General features: G+C 34.9%; 3 protein-coding genes across 3 annotated transcripts; 1 reads left to right on the top strand and 2 right to left on the bottom strand.

Annotated features, from left to right (window-relative positions):
* The first annotated feature begins 241 nt into the window (after positions 1-241).
* Positions 242-12,936, top strand: LOC105347001 (neutral cholesterol ester hydrolase 1). The gene is made up of 5 exons (XM_011455848.4): positions 242-614; positions 1,367-1,498; positions 2,313-2,436; positions 11,823-11,886; positions 12,041-12,936. Exons 1-5 carry the CDS (start codon positions 426-428, stop codon positions 12,825-12,827), a joined length of 1,296 nt encoding a protein of 431 aa, XP_011454150.3. The 5' UTR covers positions 242-425; the 3' UTR covers positions 12,828-12,936.
* Positions 12,937-12,964: 28 nt separating this feature from the next.
* On the bottom strand, positions 12,965-23,932 carry LOC109621073 (hillarin). Its single transcript, XM_020074833.3, has 7 exons — positions 23,182-23,932; positions 21,119-21,235; positions 19,967-20,350; positions 19,711-19,854; positions 19,441-19,523; positions 19,042-19,185; positions 12,965-14,413 (listed from the first exon to the last, which is right to left on the bottom strand). Exons 1-7 carry the CDS (start codon positions 23,506-23,508, stop codon positions 13,096-13,098), a joined length of 2,517 nt encoding a protein of 838 aa, XP_019930392.2. The 5' UTR covers positions 23,509-23,932; the 3' UTR covers positions 12,965-13,095.
* On the bottom strand, positions 17,113-18,138 carry LOC105347000 (cell cycle checkpoint protein RAD1-like). Its single transcript, XM_011455847.4, has one exon. It carries the CDS (start codon positions 18,047-18,049, stop codon positions 17,204-17,206), a length of 846 nt encoding a protein of 281 aa, XP_011454149.1. The 5' UTR covers positions 18,050-18,138; the 3' UTR covers positions 17,113-17,203.
* Positions 23,933-25,001: the final 1,069 nt, after the last annotated feature.

Genomic DNA, 25,001 nt, shown 5'->3' with positions numbered 1-25,001 from the left:
TTGCCCGCTCATTCACAGTACAGTAGGTCAAACGAGTTCTGCTTTTGTTTACCACACAGTCACACATATGACATAATATTATCAAAAGGGATGAAAAGTAACAAAGTACTTGCACATGTGGGTCAAAAGTCAATTGACTGTGAACACGTGACCCATTTTGCAATAGTACCGACAGCTAGATGTACCATACCAATTGTTTTATGCGACAGGAGTAGTCGGACTGTCGGAGGAAAATTATGTGAAAACTGGGAAATTATAATATACAGTAGATAACTATAACGATATATTTCTTATCTGTTTCATTATCTGTGTCACTATTAACTTATCGAATTATCAGTTCACTTTGGTCAGTTAACAATCAAGGGATCATTAAGGATCATGGCGACTTCATTGGAGTGAGTGTAATTTTTATCACCGAATCTATCATGGTCTCTCGGGATCCCCAGAGAGGCAGCATGGCCTACAACAACTACTCGTGTGGAACTATCCCCCCGCTAGTGGTGCTCGTCGCGCTTTTCTTGTACTTCTATCTGGACGCACGTGTTCCGGAGCCCATCCCCGAAAAGTTCAAGGTGAAAGTGATGGACGCGATGATGAAGACTTACGGACACACGGTATGGTATCGTCATGAAAGTCAAAGGCACTCAAGAAATAGACCTAAACTGTCTTGCCTCTTTCTAAATATAGGGAAATTCGTCATACGGTATTTAATATTACATTATGTCGTTAGGGCCAATCACCTACCCAGGATTAATATATTTTAAAATAGATTAAGTAGTATATGTATAGACAATTAGAAATGAATTGTATAATACATATGTAGATCTATACATATCGCTATAAGTAATTCTTACCCACAGAAAGAGAATAGTAAAGGCTCAATTGCTTTGTACTGAATCGTAGGAACAAACCATATAGCCCCTATATAATCACTTATTCTTTATAAGTGCAACTTTTCCATTTCCTCAATGTTTTTGTGTGTAAACGATGAACTTTGTTGTAACGATTTACAAAAATAAAATCATGAAATAATGTACAAACAAATTGCTATAGAGGATTTAAGAGACAACAATAGTGTTGTTACATGTCGAAATATTATTGTTTGTTGACAGGCATAAAATTATTTTTTTAAAAATACAAATGTATCTGAAGAGTAAAACTAACTTTAAGGAGTTATGGGCGTGGATTCTGATTCACGTAATTTCTTGCATAGTACTAGTGTAACGTTCTTTAATATATTATTGAGTGGTTTTCTTTTGGTGAAGATGTGAGGCTTGAATTTGAACTTAGTATGTTCGTATACGAATAAACTTACGTTCACCTATTGCTGTCAAAATACCGTATCACATGGAATTTCATTTTTTAGGTAAACGTCTTGGTCTGTTTGGGAATTACGGAACCATTTTCAGACTTCGTCAGAAAGATCGCTGATTGGTTCGTTCTTACGATGGTCACAGGATTCCCGTGGGGGATTGCTCCATACGATCCCAGACTAAAGGTAACTCAAGTTTTATCTTCAGACTTGTAATTATTATATATAATTTTTTTATCAAAGCAACAGTATCATTAGCCACAAATTAGTTGAGGAGGCTGGTCTATACACTTACTTAACACAATTTAAAATCTTTGCAAACGCAATAAAAATTAGGCCTAATTCTATTCTATTAAATTCTGATAGATTATTGATTTGATCCACATCATTGCTTTCTTTTTTATGGAGGTAGAAATGCCAGGACTATCTAGCCTCATTAAAATACAAATCTAAGAATATTCATGTTTGTAATATTATATGCAAACTAATTAATATTAGATTCTTCATTCTTTTCTCTTTTGGCGTGCATCTCTGATGATGTTCTTTGATCATAATTGCAAGATATCAAAATACGGTAGCTTGAAGGATCTTAGATTACGCCAATTTACGCTATAATAATCATGATCAGTCTGTTGTTTTTGTTGGCTTAATTTATTGTTATAGTTGTCTGTGCGATTATTATTTTTGTGTGTTTTTTTTTTTTGCTGGATTATTGATTTAATTTTAAAGTTTCAGTATGGTTGACATAAAGAAAATGACGTAAAAAATAAAACGGGAAAAATTATTGCGTATGATTTTAAAGCTGAAATTGTTGATATATTACCGATTTGCTAAATTTTGTTATTATTTCACGAAGAAATTTGATTATTTTAATTTCATGTTAGTGTCTGCATCATTAGAATCATTTTATTATCTTTTCAACTAAAACACTTTTAGACCGGTGTTTATAAAAAGATTTAAAAGTGTTGTTTAAATATAAATATATTGCTTTATTAATCAGATTACGGACACTCACATCCGGGACATCCGAGTGAAGGTCTACGAGCCAGTGAGCGGGCTGGGTCGGACAGATCGGCCGGTCCTCATCTACCTCCACGGCGGGGGCTGGAGCTTGTTGTCCGTCGGTAAGGCACCCTGACCCCCCTTTACCCCCACCCCCACTACCCAACCAACAACAATCAGGATTTGTGGCATCTTCGCTAGCCAAGGGTTTCTGATCCACATCGGTCCTCACGAAAGAACGATGCGGACCAGAAACTATTGGCTAGTGAAGATGGATTTGTAGGCGATCGTAAGAAAAACTAGAGCAAAGCTCGTTGCAAAGCAACGAGTGGGTTTTCCGCTAATGTCGAAAGCAACGCTAGAAGTACGTCTAAGAAGCAGAGTTCTTAATCTAGTAACAAAGAAACCTAGGTACAAAAAGATAAAAAAAAAACGAATGATTTTTGGTACAACTTAACATAATCCGAATGGTTTTAAGCACGACTTAACCAAAAACCCTTTACCATTTCAAGAACGACTTAACAAAAAAAACAATGTGTTTAAGTACGACTTAACAAATTTGACTTCATTTTAGGTACAAGTTAACTTTACCTTGAACTAACATCTTTTTTCTTAACCCAGAATGCAAAATTAAAATTTACGTAAAAAATCAATTTTGTTTAAAACATAATTCTGAGCAACTTTTCCTCTTCACTGCTTTTCAAAGGGTTGACCTTTCGTACTGTGTGCTCGTTGCGTCATTAATTGTCAGAAACTTATCGATGTAAAGTTTACTTTACTGTACCTCTGTGAATATTTTCTATGTAAAATTACTATGAACCAGACAACATTGAAATGGTGAACATTTCAAAGGGCCCCGCTTATGTTATTTCAGAGAATTTTGCTTTGACCTTGACCTATAACTTGAAATTTTTCCAGCTGGCATAGAACTTTTATTTCAATTTCATTCCCCCTAACATACATGCATTTTTGTTCAATCTGACCAAGATTAAGCATATTTGGAAAATAATCTACTGTCTAAAACTAATTTTAAAAAGATCTGCTATGACCTTCACATTGACAGACTTGGTTCAAGGTCACTGCACGCCATTAACCAATAAACTCTGTAAAGGTAAAATATTAGCCAAATAGGGGCTAAAAGGAGAGTATATCTATGCTCTTAAAATATGGATTTTTGTGTGTTCTGATATGACCTTGACTCTTCATCTACAAATATCATTCGAGGTCATTGCATATATTTTGATCAAAGGCATCATGTGGGTGAAGTATGAGGCTGAATGGAGCAAAGGGAGAGAAGATATACTCCGGACAAGGATTTTTAAAAATATAATTCTGCTATGACCTTCAGTTTCTTTTCACTGAAAATAGGTTCAAGGTCACTACACACCCTTTACTCAAAAGCTCTGCTTATGTGAAGTCTGAGCCAAATAGGGGTTAGTAGAAAGTATATATGCTCTCAAAAAAGGATTTTTGCATGATCCGATATGATCTTCACCCGTTACCTAGAAATTTCATGCAAGGTCACTGCACATCGTTTAACCATCGAGACACTCTGCGAGTATTAGCCAGATTGGACCAAAGGGAAAAAAGATATGCCCCAGACAAGGATTTTATATATATAATTCTGCTATGACCTTAACCTTATACCTAAAAACATGGTTCAAGGTCACTGCGCATCCTTCAACCAAAGGAACCCTGTGGATGAGGTATGAGCCAGATTGGGCCAAGGGGAGAGAAGCTATGCTCCAGTCAAGCAATCTCGGATGGACAGACGGACAAATTGATCACTAGAAGGCGCCCGCATAAACATGCCTTTTTATCTAATTTAAAATAGTATCCATGCTATCTGCCCTTGGTGAATAGTCATCAAAACCATTCATCAGCAGAATTTGATTTCCCTCCTTTTTAAGGTGGTATGGGACATCTGTCGATATTAATGTAGATTAAAGTACTATATAATTGAAAAATTTTCACCGGTTTAGAATTTTCAAATTTTACAATATTTAACCAAAAAATAGCTTTTAAAAATATTTGAAATGGTAAAAATTGTAAAAACCCCAGCGGGATTCGAACTCATGACTTACAGGTTCCTAGTAAACCCTCTAACCCACTGCGTTAAGGAGTTAGGTGACCATTTTTGAAAAGAAACTACATGTACTTATATAATTACACTTTATTTTATTGTTTATTTCGATAAACAATACGTCACAACATGGAAGTGTCCCATATCACCTTAAACTCGGAACACCTCTGACCTATTAAGATCGCAGCATTAAATACAAAGTTTGATTTAACTCTAATTTGTTTATCATCAAGAAATTCTGCATCGCTGACAAATAAAGTTTTCTTCTGTATAATGAAATACCAATTAACTGACTATTCGGACAATAGCAAGTTTATTGTCCCACTCCACAGCAACTATTTCCCTTGGCTTTGCCTCATTAAATAGTTGCTGTCTTGGGGGACAATAAACTTGCTATTGTCCTCATACCCAGTAAATACTAAATAGGCATATAATATCCCATCCACCTACATTTCATGTTATATAACCTCCCGTTTGTAACCTTCAATTTCACTGTAAAGTCAACACATCTGTCATAGCCGCAAGTTTCACAATTTATTTCTGCTTCTCATGTACTTAAAATTAGGGGCCTTAATATTGCTTACCAATTCCAACAAGAGACATCCCTCTAACTATTGATAATCATTAAAATTCATTTCATGAATCTACGCAACAATGATAAACCTTCAAGTACAGTCACTCTCAATTTTACAAAAATATTGACGATACTTTATCCGAAACTGTTCCTTGTACCTTTAACTTAGTACACTAACATTTTTATGAAAAGACGGTTTGTCTTAGAATAAGAAAGCTAAAGCAATTCTGAGAAAAAGAATACTACATATTGCCAATTCCATTGAGGTTTAATAAAAATATGGCCATTTAAGTGAACCCACCATTTCCAATTTCCTTTAGTAAACACAGATTTACAGGGTTCTCCATAGTAAAACATCTTTACCTGACCTTTTAGAGGTCAACTGTTGTTCAACCACCTTTAAAAAGAAACCTTATACAATACAACATATGCCTACATGATATAATCATGATAAAAGCTTCACATCACTTAGAAATACCCTTACATGTATACCCCCCCCCCCAATCTTTTGATTTTCATAAAAAGTCATGGTTTGAAATGTTTTACCTAATTTTATGAAACGTGTGGCAATTTCCTTGAGTAATTTCTCACACATATTTGAAAACAATCATCAATGATTCTAAAATTTGATCTTTATTTGTTTATTGTATGATTTGTACCATTTTAATTAACAAATAGACAGCTGTCCTGCTTGTGATTTCTTGTTTTCATGAAAAAAGTAAGCTAACAATCATATTTAGTGAATATCTAATCTATTCTGATTTCTAGTCTCCTTCTAACCATGCTAAAACAGTAAGTTACAACCTACAAGTTAGACATCTGCCTTAAATTAGAATTAAATTCAAACACACCCAGGTAGCTGGAGACAGAGTTGATTTCAATGAAAAATGTTCAAATTTGACATGTTTTTCTACTTTTTTTCTGCATATATACCTTAGAAAGGTAGAAATAGGTTGTTTCTTGTTCATTTCAAAAGTAATTATCATAGCAGATGTTATTTCAAAGTCAAATGTACATTTACATATCCTACATGTAATCTTAATGCAGACAATTAAATAGAGGGGGGGGGGGAATTTTTCAATTATGTAAACACATCTAAATATCTTTATGAAATAAAAAATAAAGGAAACATAATTGCATACTTTTATTGAAAAACAAATTTTCACAGCAATTATGAATTTCTTTAAACAGCCTTAATTTTGTTTTCATAATTTCTTATCAAACACAAACCACAACATGGTATGATGCTTTCTTCAAGTTCCATTATTGTTCATGCATTATTGGATTTAATTTGAATTACCGGTAAATAGTCTGTAGAACACAAGGAATATGCATGTGGATAGAGGTGACAGGTTAATCTCAGGAGCTGACCCACAAGAATCAACAGGTACCTGTAAAAGCCATGTGGTAACAAGAGGCTGTTTTGAGCTGAAATAAAAAAAAAAAAGATAATTAGCTGTGTTTACATACATGTACTAGTAATAGCTGTGTTTACATTAACATATGCATAGTATTTCTGTAAAAAATACACTGACCATGCAGTGTAATAAGTATGACATATCCCAATACATGATATAACATTTAGGCAGTACAAGATCAAAAAATTGCATATCAAGTCATAATATAATATTAAAAAATTTTCATAGGTATAAACACTTATCAAATTGAGAGAGAAAGAGAGTTTGAGAGAGAGAGAGAGTTTATTACGGTACCGTACTTGTAGTGCAACAGTCAATATTTCAATTCGTAAATTACAAATGAATATTACCCACCGAACAGCGTCAAAGTACATGTACTGGTATTAGCTTCTGGTATACCATTTTTTATCAATTCTACTGTGTTTTGTTTTTTTTGGCAAATAAATTTAGCGAGGGTTTTTGTTTATTTTCTTATAAATTACATGTTTTAAAAACAATACTATGTGTAATAAGCATAAAACATGTATGAGTAAACTTAATGAAGAATTTTTAATAGATTATTTTTCACAGAATGTGTTACATTACATGTATGTCAATCTTTATAAAACTAGCGTATATTTCGTTCGCCATAAATTGCAAGTTTTTTGTAAATATCATTTACTTGCATGATAGGTATATATGGTCTAACCAAAATTTTCTTCATAAAGCTACAGCTGTATGTACCACATATATGTTTTGTCACAAGTATACATTTAAAAAAAAAATACCCAAATTCCAACAGTTGAAATAAACTCAACTCATTCTCTGAGAAGTTCATTGTGTTTTGTGCGTGCATATCTTATTTGTCTGCTGCAACAGCAGCCAATCAGCGGTAAGCTGAATCCACAAAAAGAAAGTTTGTGTTTTAGGAGCGGGTAAATTGTTTATGCGACACTGTCAAGAAAACCACACCAAATAATAACAAGAAACATAAATATTCACTTAAATGTATTGTGTTGTAAAGTAAAGGTTTTTAACACTTATTGCATCTTGCAAAACATGTGATGACCCTTAATCATCTGTCATATATCTGATATACATGTATATGTAAAAGATTGGAGAAATAACGATAGAACAAACTGGGATTCGAACCTGGCCCTCTGAATCTCTAGTCAAGTGCTCTACCAACTGAGCTACATGTATCTGGCACCGGTATTCAAACCAGTCTGACCGTCACATTCCTCCCCCCTTAAATGATCTTCACCCTCGAAGATCACCCCTGGCAGGATCAAGTTAACCTGTTAGTTCCAGGGGTTGGTCACAACACCAATATTGTAACAGGATGGTAGAAATAATGAAGGACCAAACCGGGATTTGAACCTGGGCCCCCTGAATCTCTAGTCAGGTGCTCTACCAACTGAGCCATCTGGCACTGGTATTCAAACCGGTCTGATCGTCACATATATAAAGAATTATTTTAAACAATGTTGTTCAATTAAAAATAACACTCGCAACCTTCAGTTTTTGTCTGTAATTAATCAATATTGGCGTGCGATCAGTTCTCGCCGAGTACCATTTCTCACCAGTGCATTGTTACGTCATTTTATCAACACATAAAATTACATACGAAAATATGATGTAACAGTGCACCAGCGAGAAATGGTCCTCGGCGAGAACTGCTCGCACGCCAGTACTGCCAGTAGTCAGATTAAAAAAAGAGAATAAAAAATTACTATAACATTTAAAACATTAACAAAGACAATTTAAGTACACATCATAACTGCTAAACAAGAAAAATTATGTGAACTGGTAGAATGGTACGCATAGTTCTAACTTGTAACCTACATGTAGAAGTACATGTACCAGGTACCCGTTAGTCTGCTAAACCTCTCTAATGATACAATGATCGGCATCATAAAGATATTAAAGTCATGTTTTAACTCTGAAGTCTGAAGTATACAATTTTATTTACTTGAAGTTATGTCTACAGGGTATTCATGACTACATTTGGAGTCTTCTGCACAAGAATATATGATATGTTCCCAGATAGCATGACTTTGTTGGGCCAACGTTGGCCCAACAAAACCAGTTACATTGGCCCAATGTTGGCAAATAAATGTTGGCCCAATGTAATTTTGCTAATCGGCCCAACATTGGCCCAACATGTTGGGCCGACATCGGCACAATGTCACATTTGTCATCTTCTGATATTGGCCCAACAGTGGGCCAATGTACGTAACATATGACCAGCACTGGCCCAACTGTGGGCCAATGTACGTAACATATGACCAACACTGGCCCAACAGTGGGCCAATGTTCGTAACATATGACCAACACTGGCCCAACAGTGGGCCAATGTTCGTAACATATGACCAACACTGGCACAATGTTGGGTCAATGTTGTTCCAATATAGGTGCAACAATACAAATGCAACAATATATCACAATTTTAATTATGGATTTATTTTGAATCAAGAGTGCACAAACCATGATAAAAATAATCCTTGAAATTAAATGACGGCCGTTCGTTATCTAGCTAGCATATGTTCACAGGGTAAATCTATATCCACACTTTTTAAACTTAGTTACTCCAAAATAGAATAAAGTAATAATTCACTCTCTTCTGTTTGTTTTGCTTCATTTATATCTTCAACTGTTCATAGTCATCCAAATAAAACACTGGTTTTCAAAAACATCAAATTTTAAAGTCAGTTGAAAGATCGTCAGACTGGAAGGGGGCAGCTTGAACATATTCCCTTAAAATAAAAAATACAAATATTCAATATATGAAAGAAACATTTATTAAGACGTTAATGAAATTGACTTAATAAATATCTGCAGTTATTTGAGATAAATAATACTTACATTTCTGTTTTATTCACATTGACTGTGGCTATACATTGAGCAGACTGTTTAGATCTGTCCTACAAAATGCTAAATGGGAGCAGGTTTGGCCATCCCAACAGATCAGATATCACAATAACCATGGAAACTGGCCAGCCTCACGCTGAGAAAACTCTGTCTTAATTGCTTGGTCAGTGAGTGTGCTATTCTCTTATCTCAGGATCGGCAACTTAAATTCTACACTTTAGAACAATATTATGCAGCTGAATACATTTGCAGAATATCTTCATTTTAATTTTGGGCTTTCACAATTTTAAGCTTCTTTAAAAGAATAAAAATTAAACTTGCATTTTTAAACATGTTTCCTTTTATAAAGAGTATGTACATGTAACTATTGACAGTATATTAAGCTTTTAGTAATGATTCTATCTCAAAACATTGTAAAAAAAAAAATAATAAAAAGAGATGTATGAACATATAACCACTGTTGAAAAGGTATATGCTTGTTTTTATAAATATAATCGACCAACAAACTAATCAGGAAATAAAAAAATGTAATTAACAGACGTTGGATCATTGTTGGGCCGATATCATGTCTCAACTGACATTGATTGTAAATTTACAACATTGACCCAAAATGTTGGCCCGAAGTTGCTTTCCCAAGTAACATTGACACTCAAGTTAGATGTGTCAAGTGTACATTGGCCCAATGTTTGCCCAACGTTGCGTTCCCAACTAACATTGACACTCAAGTTAGTTGTGTCAAGTGTACATTGGTCCAATGTTGGCCCAACGTTGTTAAGCCAACGCCAACCTTACAACCTACAGCCAATGTTGGCCCAACAAAGTCATGCTATCTGGGTTTCTAATTAGACCCTGCTTTGAATTTTGAGTTGAAAATTCACAATCTGTTATTTTTTTAAATAGATAAATTCAGTTACCCTTTCCAGTCCCCCATGAACCTCGAGCGAGTCTAAACATCCATGAAACATGTAAAAATTACACGTTAGTCAACAAACACCCACATCATAACAAAAACATCTAACAGTGTGCATGCACGTACTTACATGTACATCTATACTATATACTAAATTTTAACCAGTTAACAAGAAACTTTAAAAGGAGTAAAAGCCTCACCTTCTTCAGTAACATCCACATAAATCACACACTTTAATGTCCATCTTTTCTCCTTTATTACTCGTAGCTTATCAACGGCTGATCGTCGACAGAAGTGTGGCTGTCAGAATTTCCTCGTAAACGATTCACACGAGAAAAATATCCTCCTTAAACAAATATGTAGTATTGTTCCCTGTGCATGTTCATATGTTTCACAGTAAATTGAAAATGCATGTATACACCGAAAGAATACACAACTTATCTTCTGCATTACGGCTCTCTCTTTTCTACAATGCCGTTCGTTACTGTTTACATTCGGCGCGCGCGCGGGGGTTACATACAGGGGCGCCCCGACAAATAGTTGCACATAGAACGTTTAAATAATGTGTGTTCATTGAATTCATAAATGATATAGATGAAAAAAATGAAATTGAATCACAACAATTTATCTAAGACGCAACACAACGTAATGCAGTAAATGCCTGGGCCTTAAAGTGGCATTTGTTCGCTTGTGTGTCTATGAAGACATATTAACTCGTTCATGTACGATTCTCACATATTTGTTTTATGAAATTTGAAAACAAATATAGGACAGAACTTGTTTAATTTGATACCAAATGACATTATTTAATATATTCACAATAACTAAATTAATTTTTTTTCATAAAATGATAACGATTTTTGCTATCAGAAAAATACGTGTATGAGCTGCTGACCCCTAATTATAGGGGCCAGCCCTTTTTTCTTAATTTTAAATGAAAGCTCTCGTTATTCTAAACAACTTTTGTTCTATATGTATTAACAAAATATTTTTAGTTTAAAGGTTATAATACAAAAAGCAACAAAATTTCAGCCCCGAAAAAATCTTAAACTTTGGCGACAAATAGCTCAAAAACTAACAAAGAAATTACCAAAATTTTCATGCCAGCAAAACTATAAAATGTTACCGACAATTTCGCCAAATTTCATGCATCTATCATCTGTAGTTCCCGAGATCAACTCTGGACAAAAGACCCCCCAATTTTCAATTAAAGGGCAATAACTCATAACCGGTAGTGAATTTTAAAAATTTGAAAAAAACGTCTAGAGATATTAATATCATCTACATTCCCTGAAAGTTTCATAGCAATCAGACAAAAAATGTTCGAGAAATCTCGTGCACAAAATTTGCGGGAAAAAAAAAAAAATAATAATAAGAAACAGTAGAATAACAGAAGGGTTTTCCGTTGAAAAACGGAAAACCCTAATAATACGACTTAGATCCCCACTTCTTTTAAAATTGTATTTTTCTAACTGAATTTTCTTAATATGATGAAAAAAATTATGTAAATTATCAAATGAAAGAAAAAAAAAAAACAAGACAAGTTTAACTATTGTTGTACCATCTGAAGTATATTGGTAATAAAAACATTTTTTCTGTTGCTATTTTTGTATCATGTACGAGAAAGGAATTCTATGTAATTATAAACCTAATTTGGAACCTTTGATGAACAGATTCCTATGATCCTTTGATGAGGAAAATATCAAGTGACAGTGGAACCGTGGTGATATCAGTCAAGTAAGCATTCTCTCATTTTACCCTTCATTTCGCAGAAACTTATATTCTTCGTGAATATTGGTTTTAGAAAAGATGTTCTAATCATTAATGTGATGTATGTATGTTATGTATAATGTGAAGTGTTTGTATATTGATATGGACATTTTCTTTTTAGTTACAGATTAAGTCCACAGTACCCGTTCCCAATACCGCTAAATGACTGCCTTGAAGTTGTGGAATATGTCATAGAAAACAGCAAAGCCATGGGCATAGATAAAAGCCGCATTGCAGTTGGAGGAGATAGTGCTGGTGGCAACATGGCTGCCGCAATCTCTCTTCGACTGAAATCGAAAATAGCCATGCAAATGCTGCTTGTTCCATCACTTCAGTTTGTTAATTTCAACACCACAGCTTTCAATGAAAACACCATGTATTTAAATCGAAGCATCCATGATCAAAATTCATTGATGTTCGTCATAAACTATCTTGGGCTCGAACCAAAATACTTAAGCTACCTCAGATATAACAACCACACATCTCCAGCTTTTAAACAATCTCTTCAAAATGAGTACGCGGATCAGACGTTATGGCTTCCCAGGCGGTACGTGCGTGACGAAAAAATGCGCGAAAATATGGAACAGCCAATGGATACGGGGGATGAGGAATTGTTTGAAAAGATTAAAAACGTCATCCTTGACCCACTGGTGTCCCCATTACTCGCAGACGACGAGCACCTGGAAAATTTACCATACACTTACATTATGGTGTGTGGGTACGACTTTGTTAGAGACGATGGCATCATGTTCTATGAGCGATTAAATCAAATAGAGGAAGAGGCGCACCTTGCCTACTACCCAGAGGCTTTTCATAATGCGTTGTTTTTTCCACATGGACCTTTAAAGCTCAATGTTGGTGTGCGAATAGTTCATGATATTGTCAAAACACTGAAAAATGTGTTGTAAGTGTGTACATGTTTCATTCACTCATATCATTTCTGTTATTTATTTCACGATGTCATAATATTTGTTTAAGTTTTAGAGACTGTTGAATAAAAGTTAAGTTTTTGAAAGGCACAGTTTTCTTGAATCTTCAACTCAAATTTCAATCAATGTAGAAAATTTATTTCAAAAATAAAAACGAAGCTGCCATCGTCTAAAACGAAATAGCATTGTACTTTGCAGTGTAAAAATACCAGTTATGATTGTCTCATCAAAAGATTTAAAACAAAAGTCATTTTATGTGAAATTCAACAAGTGGTGAGAATCTACACTTTTCATGAGAATATTTGGCGTATATTTTTGCTTTGCATTCTTCATTTCCAGTGAAGATATTAGCCATCCACATGTTATCAGGGAGTTCTCGAAAATGATGCCAAATGCTCCCCGCTAATAAAGCAACATCAAGTGCCTTGGGAGCACAGAGCCTGAAGTTCACCCTTATTCCCAGAGGAACGTCCCCGACGATGGGTTCAATCAAAGTGTTTCCCTGCCAACGATGGCAGGCGCGCGGAAGAGGACGTTTGTCTTTCGCGGGTTGCTTGCAGTCGATAAGGTACCGGAACAGGATCTCCGGTACATCGGTTGATGCACTTCCAGAACCAAACACCGACACCACATATTTTCCCATGATCGGACATCGGATCTGGAACGTGACAGATTCGTGATCACGTTTGGATAAGAACGTGTATCTTTGGAAGTCTGTAATACTGCATTGAAAGGGTCCGTGATATTGGTAGGTATACGATAAGGCAATATTTGATGGAATCTGAAATCGCAGAAAGACATCGTCGTAGCTGTAAACAACTAAAGGGTCAATGTGAGTAAGTGGTGCAATGTCTAGTTTGGCCATCAGAGGAGTAGGGCCAAAGAACGGCACCATCGGGAAGGGACTCTTGATATGTTCCCTTCTCTCTCGACACTTCACTCGAAATGCACAAGCGCACTGCAAAGATTCAGAGGTCCAATCTTCCTTTACGTAAATTGTAAAGTAATATTTGCCGGCTTTAGGAGGCGCTACAGTGAATATCGCCTTATGTCCAATAATCCGAATCATTGCCCTTCCTTCCAGCTTATTGGCAGTAACACTCGCATCCTTAGCCTCAAAGGTATAGCCAAACCCGAGTAAGTTTGGAATATTAAACTGCATGGCGACCAGTCCTTTGTTTGTATACTGCGTACAATCATAGTGATTCGCAAACTTGATTCCATGGTTGAAAAACGGAGACTTTACTACAGGCAAATTAATAAATTCTGCAATAGTGACGGGGCATTCAAGAAGCTGCCATTTCGGATTATCCGGAAAGTGTTGGTGAATGTGGTCTTCTGGGTCGGTGACAAAGTAGAACTCGTCCGAGCGGTAGTAGAATGTGGTGTTCTTGGTACACTTGATGTGTCTCGCCCCCCAGTTGCAGTTGATGAAACACCAGGACCCCTCCAAAAAGACGGCGGTCCAAGAATTCCGGAATCGCGGTCCGTCAAATTTCATACCAGGCTTGTAGCCGGCACCTTTTGAGAATCCTTTTATAATTTCACAGTATAGTCCGGCATAACTGTAAATAAAAACACCAAAATTTCTGAATACACTGCGTTAAAGATATGTAATTATTATTACTGATAAAGCGCAGTCTTATTGCATATATCTTAAGAGTAAGACACTAATATTTCATTAATGGTCGACCAATGGATTACTCTCTGCTGGTTCAAAGCATTTTGGTCTTTACCGACAATAACTATACTCGTCAAAATATCGTATTTGTACAGGCACTGTAGTGTGTGTGTGTATATATATATATATATATATATATATATATATATATATATATATATATATATATATATATATATATATATATATATATATATATATATATATATATATATATATATATATATGTACTTTTCACAGCTTTTACAAAAATACGAAGCTTATTACAGTGCTATCTCATTAAAAAAAACTTATAATACTGGTATTTTTCAAAACATACAAACTAATTTACTTGGAAAATGTTAGAAGAAAACTTATTTAGTGACGTTTTCCCCATCTTGCCAAGTCAAAGGTTTCTTATCCGCTCGGCTAGCCTACTATATTTAAGTACTGCATGGAGCGGATCAGAAACCCTTGACTTATGAAGATTTGGGAGACATCATTTTCCAAGGTCATCTTGATCGAACGAGATGGGAGGTATACATGTTCTAAAAGTTGTAGATTCAAAATAAGTATGTTAAACCTTGTATATTTTTACTTAGCTTCGATCCAACTGTAAAACATAAATATTTAAAATTCTAAAGAAAAAAATAAGCCACTTAACCATCAAATTACAAAATTAGGTAAAGGCACTTAAAATTTGGTAGTTATTTTATTTTCTTTTTTCGTATTCTTCCCCTACAAAATATCTTTTTTGTTAGTTTATAAATAAAAACGACAACCGTAATGTGTTTCTCACATACTGCTTGACGTTTTACAAATATATATCTTTAATACTAGTTATACTTGAAATATGTATCTAAAGCTGCCAAAAAAAAAAAATAATGAAAATTAGCTGGAATTGTATTTTTAAGAAGGGGATATACTATATTGTCGAGATTCTGGTAAGAAAAAACTAATAATTTGAGGAGAAAAAAACACACATCATAATTTTTAAATTTTATTTTTCCATTATTAATGTTTTGAATGGTCAATATTGGTGTTTTATTTAATGCTTCGTCAAATACTATGTCACAAGAGTTTGAAATGCTTTGTTTATATAGTAAAAAAAAAACCCGCTTGTGTTTTGTTATTGTTTATAATTTGTTGTATAGACCTGCATATTAATGTTGCTTTCTTCTGTTGTTATCATTTATGAACACAAAGAATCAGCCTATCTTGTTTTCCAAAGAAGACCTTTACCGGTAAAACTCAAGCTTTGTTTACATTACAATGAATTCATACTTCTATATCTCTCTCTTCTAACATTCAAATTTTGGTCAATCATTCCAAAAATTAAACAAGTGAAAAGCTGTCAATGCAACAGCAAACCGGGTTTTCTTTTATGTGAACTGTATCCATAATCCATGTCAACCCTGAATTGATAAACACTACCTACCGTATCCAGTGAAATGGGGTACCCTATATGCAATATTTTGCCAAAAAATGAGTTGGTTCAAAAGCTGGTATTTTTTTTCATAAATTATCAGAAATCAAAATCCTAGCAATATGCACACCTCTGATATATTTACAATTGATCTGCAAAAGAACATTGTCTTATCTTGAAAACTGTAGGAGGAGTTATCTGTACAATGAGGGTACCCTATATGCAATATTTTGCATAAAAATGAGTAAGTTCAAAAGCTGGTATTTTTTTCATAAATTATCAGAAATCAAAGTCCTAGCAATAAGCACACCTCTGATATGTGAACAATTCATCTGCAAAAGAACAACTTCCTATCTTGAAAACTGTAGGAGGAGTTATCCGTACAATGTGGGTACCCTTTTAACAACCGCCCACCATTTTCACCATTTCAATAACCAGATTTTTCCGTTAGAGAACCCGGTTAAAAATGCAATTTTGATCTTAAATTATGTCTAGGTCTCTTTCAAAGATAATATTACCTTTGTACATTACCTTTATTATGTGAATCTTGAAATATTAATAACTTTTGCACTCCTTTAAAAATTGAAAAAGTATCTAAAATTGTTGTGTATCTAAAAAAAACAAGATAAATTTGGTTTTCCATTAAAACTTTTTATTTTATAAAAACATACAGCTCAGAAGTCTGATAAAGTCAATCAGAAATATTTCATTTAGTCAGCATGGAAAAGGCAAAGTGAACAATTGAACAAAATGAATTAAGAACTGCTATTAAAAATAACTTTTCATTTTTCCTGCTTGAGTATGAATACAAAGAGTTCAAAGTAAATGAAACAGGTGACTAATATGTCAAGCAAACCCCGACAGAGTTATTTTAATAAGCCATTAATTCCAAATTATCAGCGGCTCTAAATCAATACACCAGAATACAAAGAGCAAAGTTGGATCAAATTGCCGGAAACAGCTCTTGACGATCTGCCATTGCACAGTCAGGATTTGCCTAGTACTTCTGGTATAAAAGCCTTATTAAAGTTGACGTATTTGTTTTTAATCTTTGACCAACGCTACCGAGAGGACCCTAATGATAGTGGGGCTATCAAGTGACAAGATATCTATTGATTTTGTCGCCAGATCCTTGTTGCCTGGCGTCACTGAAATCATACTCTTTGGAAAAATGTAGCCTCAAAGCAACTTTGTTTTATTCAACTTTTTCCAAAGAAATCTGTTTCTTTAAAATATAATTAACATTTAACAATAAAAAATAAGAACTCATTAGCTCTCCTCATCATCTTCATCTTCATCTGGTGCACAATAGTATTCTACAAAACATACTTGTCCATCTTCATTCTTAATCATGTACTGTAGAGATAGGAATCCACGATTATCTGTTCGGATCGAGACCCTTGTGGATAACCCAAGGGCTTTCACTGATGGCTTTAGCAGCGAGATCTTGTACCTGTTTGTCTTTGTTTGGGTACACGTAAAGGACTCTATCATGTCAGAGTCTTTAGGAAAATCAGAGTGGGTACTGCCAGCATTGCCAAATGTTGAAAGTCTGAAGTATGGAGGATCTGGTGACATCAAAATTTGAAGAACATCACTAGTCATGTCGAGTTCACTGAAGGCTTCTTTCAGACACTCTGACTTCATGATTACTTTGTTGATAACATTTGAACTGCAAAAGTTGAAGTCCAAAACTTCATCTGGTTCAAGGGTCTTTATAGTACAATCTGTAAGCACGCCTTCTTCTTCAAGTACTAACACTAGTGGGCAGCCATAACCAGCATAGCACATCTTGAGGCTGGTGGAAATCCCAGGCATTGATGTGCTCCCAAATATTGTCAGACATTCCAAAAAGACAGTTAAGTTTATTTTGAATGTAATCTGTTCATCTTTCACATTAAAGTAATGAAAAACTCCCTCTTGAATGAAAGCATTGGCCTGAACACACTTAGAATCCTCCACTGTCACCTTAATTCCAAGAGAACTTGCAAAAAGCGTAGCTGTTTCTTTGAAATGAATGGCTTTTAATATGTTTGAAACATTCCTTACATTGTCTAACTTAGCAAGCATCACATAATGATTTTCACTATCATCGTGTTGTGTTAATAATGCCATCCTAAAATCACATGTTAAAGTTTTCCATCTGTAAATCGACCGCGAAAAGTTTAGAGTGTTCGGTATTTATTGTATTTCACGCCCGATCTTCCCAACCCAAAGCGATTGATAATGAGAGACAAGTAACGTCAGGGTTTACGCCTAAACGAGAATAATGGGTTTTTTTTAAAACATTATTTACAGTTCCGCTCATAGCATCGTTCATTTTGGTGAAATTTTCATTATAATTGCAACGAACTTCCGTGTCTTTTTTTAACAGGTGGGTCCTTACTCACCATTTTTGGTTAATTAAAATGATTAAAAAAAAATTCTCTTACAATTATTGAATATTTTTTTAAATCATGTATTTTGTGAGAAACACATTAAAGTTGTCATTTTAATTGATGTAATGATAAAAAAGGACATTTTGTAGGGAAAGGATACCAAAATGAAAGATAAAGATTATTTCAGATTTTGAAATATCTTAACATATGTTTGTAATTTGATGAGTAGATGTTTTTTTTTCTTTAGAATTTTAGATTTAGATCTTTTGCTCTTGAAAAGTCAAAAAATATACATGTATATATACTAGTAAAAGTTAACTTGCTAATTTTGTTCCTAAAACCTCAAGAAAATTAATGTATACCCCCCATTTTCGCCCAATCAACTTGACCTTCGGAAAATGTCATTAATTAATCTTCCTTCCAACATTTGTCTAAGTTAATAAGTTAGTATTTAAAAAAAAAATAGTAGAAGTAGAGATAGCCCAGTGATAAGATAAGTATTTTTGTGATTATGTATATTTTGAAGTGTAAGTAGTTAAAGATCAAAACCTTCTTAACATGCAGTAAATTAAACATTGATCTGCTACTAATGCAATAATATTAACTCATATGTCGAAACAATAATTCTGTGCTTAATCAGTAATAATAATTACGTATTTTCAATACAGTTGTACGGAACTATCAGTAATGACGTCACACACTTAACCATCATGGAAAGTGCAAGCCTACCTGCACAGCCGTTTGAAGAGGTCGTGATAACTCTCCGTTCCTTGCTTGATTCCCCGGAGAATACCGAGCGGTGATTCGGAGCTCACTGTCTCATCAATCTCAATCTTATTCAGGTCTTTCAGACAAATCCACCGGAAGATTGCCCTGAAAATAGAGCAATGAAAGAGATGTACATTGAGATATACCATTTGTGTATCTTGCTGACACGGGGTATTTCTTGTATTGTTGGTTGATACATTTATGTCATCAGTTGCTATTATGTAAAAATTATTAATGACTTTTTGGTAGGTTTATGTATTTATTCTGGAAGTGGCAACTGTTGAATTGTATGTAATGCATCTCGTGAGAATTTCTTTTACATCTCGTAAGAATTTCCTTAAGGTACTGAAAGTTACAAACCTGGCTTTCTCCAGATCGCTAGTACAGTCTTGCATTAGGTTTTTCACAAGATCCGTAAAGGAAGAATAATCTGTTTTAGCAATCTTGAAAGAAAATGATTACAGTATTAGAAAATTACAGCATAGAAAACATTTTTCCAGGGGAGGGCGTCCGAGGGATAACTTCGTTTTCCTGGGGGGGGGGTCGAGGCCTATTCTTCGGAAATTTACAATGAGTGTACGTGTAGACATTAAATCAAAATTAAGTTTCCAAATCGTATCAATAACCTACATTTAAGACTTTTTCGTCGATGTGATCAAGTTCTCCCGTACTCTTAAATAAGGCGGATCTTCTGAACTCCGGCGGAGCGACCGGAGGAGGTCGACACATATTGATGGAGGGAGAGGAGCTGCAGTCCGAGTCAGAGGATGACACCTGTCAATCATAACGTGACAATAGTTACCAAACTGGTTATTTTTTTAAATTGAAATTCATTTTAAAAGCTGCTGATAATTATGAAATAATTTGCCAAAAATGCGTCGATTACCTCGCTCAAACAGAGTTTTTCAGCGATGAGAAACAACATTTCTTGGCTGTGCTTCTCAATGAGTTGACTAACACGAATTTTCTCCTCTTCGCTCAATTTTTCGAGTAAATGTTTTAACTTCTCTTCTCGTTTTCTCTTGTAAATCTCTTCAATTTTTTGGGATTCCTTTTCAAGACCAGCTTTGTTCGTTTTCTCAATTTTCTTCTCAATATTTGTGATAAGCTCTTTGACTGATTTGTCTTTTTCCTGTTTAATTTCGGTTTCCAAAGTGTTGATCCGTTTCCGTCTTTCCAGTGTTAACTGGCTGTATAGTTTGTCCTCTTCCTCTTGCTGTCGCCTTTCTAACTCCGTCTGTGCGTCAAAAACGCCAAGACTTTCGAAGTCCTATAGAGGGAATGCAAGTGTGATAATCTCATAAAAGCAAATTTACAATTTAGTATGTTTATTTAGGTTCAACTTCATAAAAATGTATTGAATTATAATATCAATTTGACTTTTAAGTGATAAATGACCTTAAATCTACCATACTTTTACCTTTGCCCTTAACATTATGTAATTTGATATAAAATGTCAATTGAATATACTTAAACTATTTAAGATTTTAAAGGAATGTTGAAGTGAAAAAGCCCAGAAGACGTGCATGCACGTAAAATCTTTCGTAAATTTAGGTTGTATTAAATATAAAATTTACAACACGACAACTTTTGTATTTACTGAACCTCGAAAATTAAGAAAACTTTAAACCTAGATATAAAGAAATTAAGATTTTTTCCCCTGAAAATTTGATAATTGCATTTTATTTTCCATAATCTTGAAATAGAGGTGATGCACTAGGCTTTCTACTCCCGTTTTTGCTCATCATTGAAACAATGTAATTACAACATCATCTGTATTATCTTCTAAAGATCTGACGTATTGTCCCAGATAAAAGTCTTGCAAAAAAGACTTGTCTTTGCTCCAAGACTTTTAATGAATAGGAATTGCAGGCAATAGCAAAATGGTAATCTTGGGAGCGATTATTAGGTGATATCAAACGAGAAAATCTGCCAAGACCCTTTTCATCAACGAAGGAACAGCTATTTTGATGAAATCGAGTTTGTGTAATCGGCCACGTAATATCTTGTAGTCTCTTTGGAGACAAAGGGAACATACTTGATAGGTTCCGAATGAAGTTCTTTGCTTCCTCTGATGGTTCAACTCTCGTTGATGAGAAAACTCGAGAGCGTTTGCGTCATACTGCCACCCTGGATTGAAGGCGCCTCCCCTGATCTGTGATAAAATGAAATCTCTGCTTTGTACAAATGTAGTGAATTAAATACATTTTATCATAGTTAAGGATGAAATTTCACTGGTTCCGGTTTTTTTTTATGGGTGGCGGAAAGAGTGTAAAAGGACCAGATTTCGCAAACAAAACTGGATGATAGTCCCTTGAGTAGACCTTGAAATTTCTATAATCAAATTAATAGCACTGAGTAAAATTAATTAGCTTTCATACGCAGACGTATATATTGCTTTCCGATATTCATGCCCATCCGTAAATGAACTAATTTTCTAATATAACTATTATAGCAACTCTTAACAAAATATTCTATCAAGTTACAAATTCTACTCGATTCAAATGCAATGAAACTGTGGTTATAAAACTCGATACATCACATTATTTATGTTCAGAGCCCAGCTGGGCCCATCATGTAATAACCGTGAAATCCAATATAGATTAATCCAAATATAATTATTGTCTGTCAACAGCAGTGTAGTAATGAGTCCACGGTTTTGGTGACCCATCGACATCAAATGATAAAGAGAAAAGAACTCTATGTGACAAAGATTAAAAAAAACTAAATGTATATAATTTCAAAGAGTCAACGGCCGGCGTTTTGGATGGCTTTCTTACGTATATTGATCTCGTGCACTTGTTTATTAGAAGTGACTCATGTGCGGATCATTGCTGAATCCAATAACACTCCGTAAGGCCATCTCGTACTAATGATAATTAACGTGTACACCTTGTCGCATGCTACATTAGGAGTCGGGTTCGGTGGTGACTCAATGACCCGAGGTCGAAGGCCGAGGGACATCACATCGACGGTCAATGGTCGGACTCGTCGCAGAACATCTGATATTATTTTTTTGTCGTGATCATGACAAATGCAAAAGATAACCGTTATCAGAGTAGTTTATTGACAGATGCATCTCACGTGTCCATTGAAAGAGTCTGTAACGGATTGATATGACCGATGTGGATACAATCAAAAAATTGATGAGCCATATATTTACTCAACATGTGAATGTCATTAAAACATCGAATATAACCAAAGAGTAAATGCTGGTGAACAGAACAGGCTTTCCGGGATTGAAACCGAGTAGATTTGTTCTCATAGAATTGAGTAAAATCGGAAATTTCATAATTCATAACAACTATTCAAACCATACAAAGGACAAAGATGAGATTAAAAACCGTGCGTTGGTTCTGTATGATATTAAAATATTCAAATTTTTCCTAGAATATTGACGAGACTCCAGATATAGCCATACATCAATAGTATACGGTACAAGGGGTTTATATTTTTTCATGTGATTGTAATAAATCTTTTTTATGAAACTGACGTGTGGTGCAGTTTTAAAACATTCATTCAATATAGCTTGCATGGTGTTTCCGCCAATTGTTATTTCCGGAAACGCCATGGAAATCTACAGAATTGACAGTAAATCTGATTGCAGAAGGCACAACTTTCGAATTTTTTGCGCGTGTTGATTGCTTCGCGTCTGTTTCTACAAATCACGACGCTTGGGCACACTGATGCGTTTATAATAAAGTTGTAATGAAAAAACAAACGCATGATGTAACACAGTTGTCGAACAGTTGCAGAAATTTAGACTCCGATATTGTTTTTCTTTCTGAGAGCCTGCTATCCGCAGAGGCATTTGCATACGTCGATTACTTTAATTGTTTATTCAAAAAATATAACATCTTTCTCAGCATGATAACAGTACACGTGTTTCATATTTAAAGCAGAGAGGGGAAAAAAGAGATGAAAAGAACATTTTATCTAGAACAACATTATTGCAGCCTTTCTTGTTAAGATAAATCTTTAAAATGAATTCTCTCTCCACTCTGGACCACGTTTGAAATTAATCTCTCTATATGTATACTCAATGATAAAATTGGTTCCCAGAACATAATAAAACGACTGTAGAATAAGAAATCTGCATACCTGTTCGTTCAAATGAACACCCAGTTTGGGTGCATTGAGAGCGGACTGGATTCCCATAGCGTCCTTATTAATAAGGCCCACGATTTTGGGCAAGTGACCATGGCAATACACGTCCGATGGTTGGCCATCTTGTTGCCACCTGAATGTCCGCAACGTTAGCTGGAGTCCGCACACCCTGCAACGGAAGCAGCGCCGGTGAAATAAGACCCCGACGTCCACCCTCTCCACGGGGTACACGCGCTTTTGGCACCGGTAGCAAGTGTCCTTGTTTTGGGAGGAGTAGAAGCCGTCCCCCTCGTCCGAATCACTGGAATATTGTTCGTCCATCCTCTTACACAGACGTTGCAAGCATTAATAATGCATTTCATTCAAAGCACAAGGGTGCAATAAAAGATACTCCGGTCTGGAGAAAGTAACTTAAGGCAGATCCCTCAGTGCTAATTCATCTTAAGCCGGTGACGAGGAATACTAACATGTTTTTCATTAAGAAAAAAAAAAGAAGAGAGAACACACAGATGCGTCGTTTGTAAAAGTTTGTGTCTTAGTCATTGATGAAGAAATACCGATAGTTTTTAATCGATAGAGATATAGATCCATCACCGGTTAACGTCAAAATCCAGGTAACACACATCGCTGAGCGTCCATCTAATTACGGCGTGCATCATGTTTTACTCGATGAATGAAGTTCGGCATTAATTCATCGATAAACCTCGTCGGTCTTCAATTTGTCACCCTCTGCCCAACGGCCGTAGCAATCAGAGATAGTTACAACTCCGGTACCTACAATTACAAAGCGAGTGAGGGGTATCATTACAAACATATTGAATACGCCCTCGCTTTTCTAATCTTGTTCCGGATTGGCTAAAAGGAATGTATCGATTGATCCTATTCGATGATCTCATGCACTCGTCAGTTTCTTGAAAGCCTTTGTGTTTGCCATTCGACCACCATCTCCTTTGTTTCAAACTATCAAATAGACAGGTGTTCTAACTAATGCGTATCGAAACTGCTTTATAAATGATGTCATTTGGAAAGCTGTTAATATTTTATGCGACATTGAACGGTTTTTGGTTGATTTGGGTAAAATAGCACCTTGGTAGTTGGCAACTTTTTTTTTTATTGTAGATCGCGTCTACCTTAAATAATAAAAGTGTGATTCTTTTATAAAAATGCATTTATCTTAAATTAGTTCCACCACGCAAACGTCATTCTCTTTAAATATTTTAATAGGGAAATAATTCGGAATGCTGTAATTTTCATGTGGTCAACTTTTTTTTAAAGTATTGTATATCAAATATTTTATGTATGAAAACAAGGAACCCAAAAGACACGACATATATTTAAATATACTAACAAACCCTCTACAGGAATTGAGAAATTAATCGAAAATATGAAATACATGTTGTGTATACCAAACGCACCCGTTTACTTTATAAAATGCTCATGTGTTTGTACAATATGTTCTTCAAAAATAATCATCATTAAGAAGAGAGAAGGCTGCACTGTCTGTTAATTAACAAATGCGCATAAACTACCTCACAAAAAATAACAAGTTTTTGCCATGGTAATTCATTTCTCCTTTTTATCAGACATATCAAAGCAAACACTTTGCAAAAAAGGTCTATCTTATAATTCACGTCGAAATATCTTCAAATCGTTATTATTGCAAATGCAAGTGCGCAAAATGCTTTCGTCTATCTGTAGGTATATTAACTAATGTTCTTTGGCATGTTGTGATGAATCTCGAGAATTATGGTAGATGGGGGAGGTTTTTATTGTTAGAGCGTGTATTATGTGTTAATTTAGCATTAAGGCACGTT

The sequence above is a fragment of the Magallana gigas genome, chromosome 3 (assembly GCF_963853765.1).
Source record: "Magallana gigas chromosome 3, xbMagGiga1.1, whole genome shotgun sequence".
Taxonomy (NCBI): domain Eukaryota; kingdom Metazoa; phylum Mollusca; class Bivalvia; order Ostreida; family Ostreidae; genus Magallana; species Magallana gigas.
This window is presented reverse-complemented; position numbering and strand designations above follow the sequence as displayed.

Coding starts and splice junctions, on each gene's coding strand:
- LOC105347000 (XM_011455847.4), bottom strand. CDS start 18,049: ATGGCATTATTAACACAACACGATGATAGTGAAAATCATTATGTGATG.
- LOC109621073 (XM_020074833.3), bottom strand. CDS start 23,508: ATGGACGAACAATATTCCAGTGATTCGGACGAGGGGGACGGCTTCTAC. Junction 19,524..19,710: donor TCGACGAAAAAGTCTTAAAT/GTAGGTTATTGA, acceptor TTTTCTTTCAAG/ATTGCTAAAACAGATTATTC. Junction 19,186..19,440: donor AGCGATCTGGAGAAAGCCAG/GTTTGTAACTTT, acceptor CTCTATTTTCAG/GGCAATCTTCCGGTGGATTT.
- LOC105347001 (XM_011455848.4), top strand. CDS start 426: ATGGTCTCTCGGGATCCCCAGAGAGGCAGCATGGCCTACAACAACTAC. Junction 1,499..2,312: donor CATACGATCCCAGACTAAAG/GTAACTCAAGTT, acceptor TTTATTAATCAG/ATTACGGACACTCACATCCG. Junction 2,437..11,822: donor CTGGAGCTTGTTGTCCGTCG/GTAAGGCACCCT, acceptor TTTGATGAACAG/ATTCCTATGATCCTTTGATG.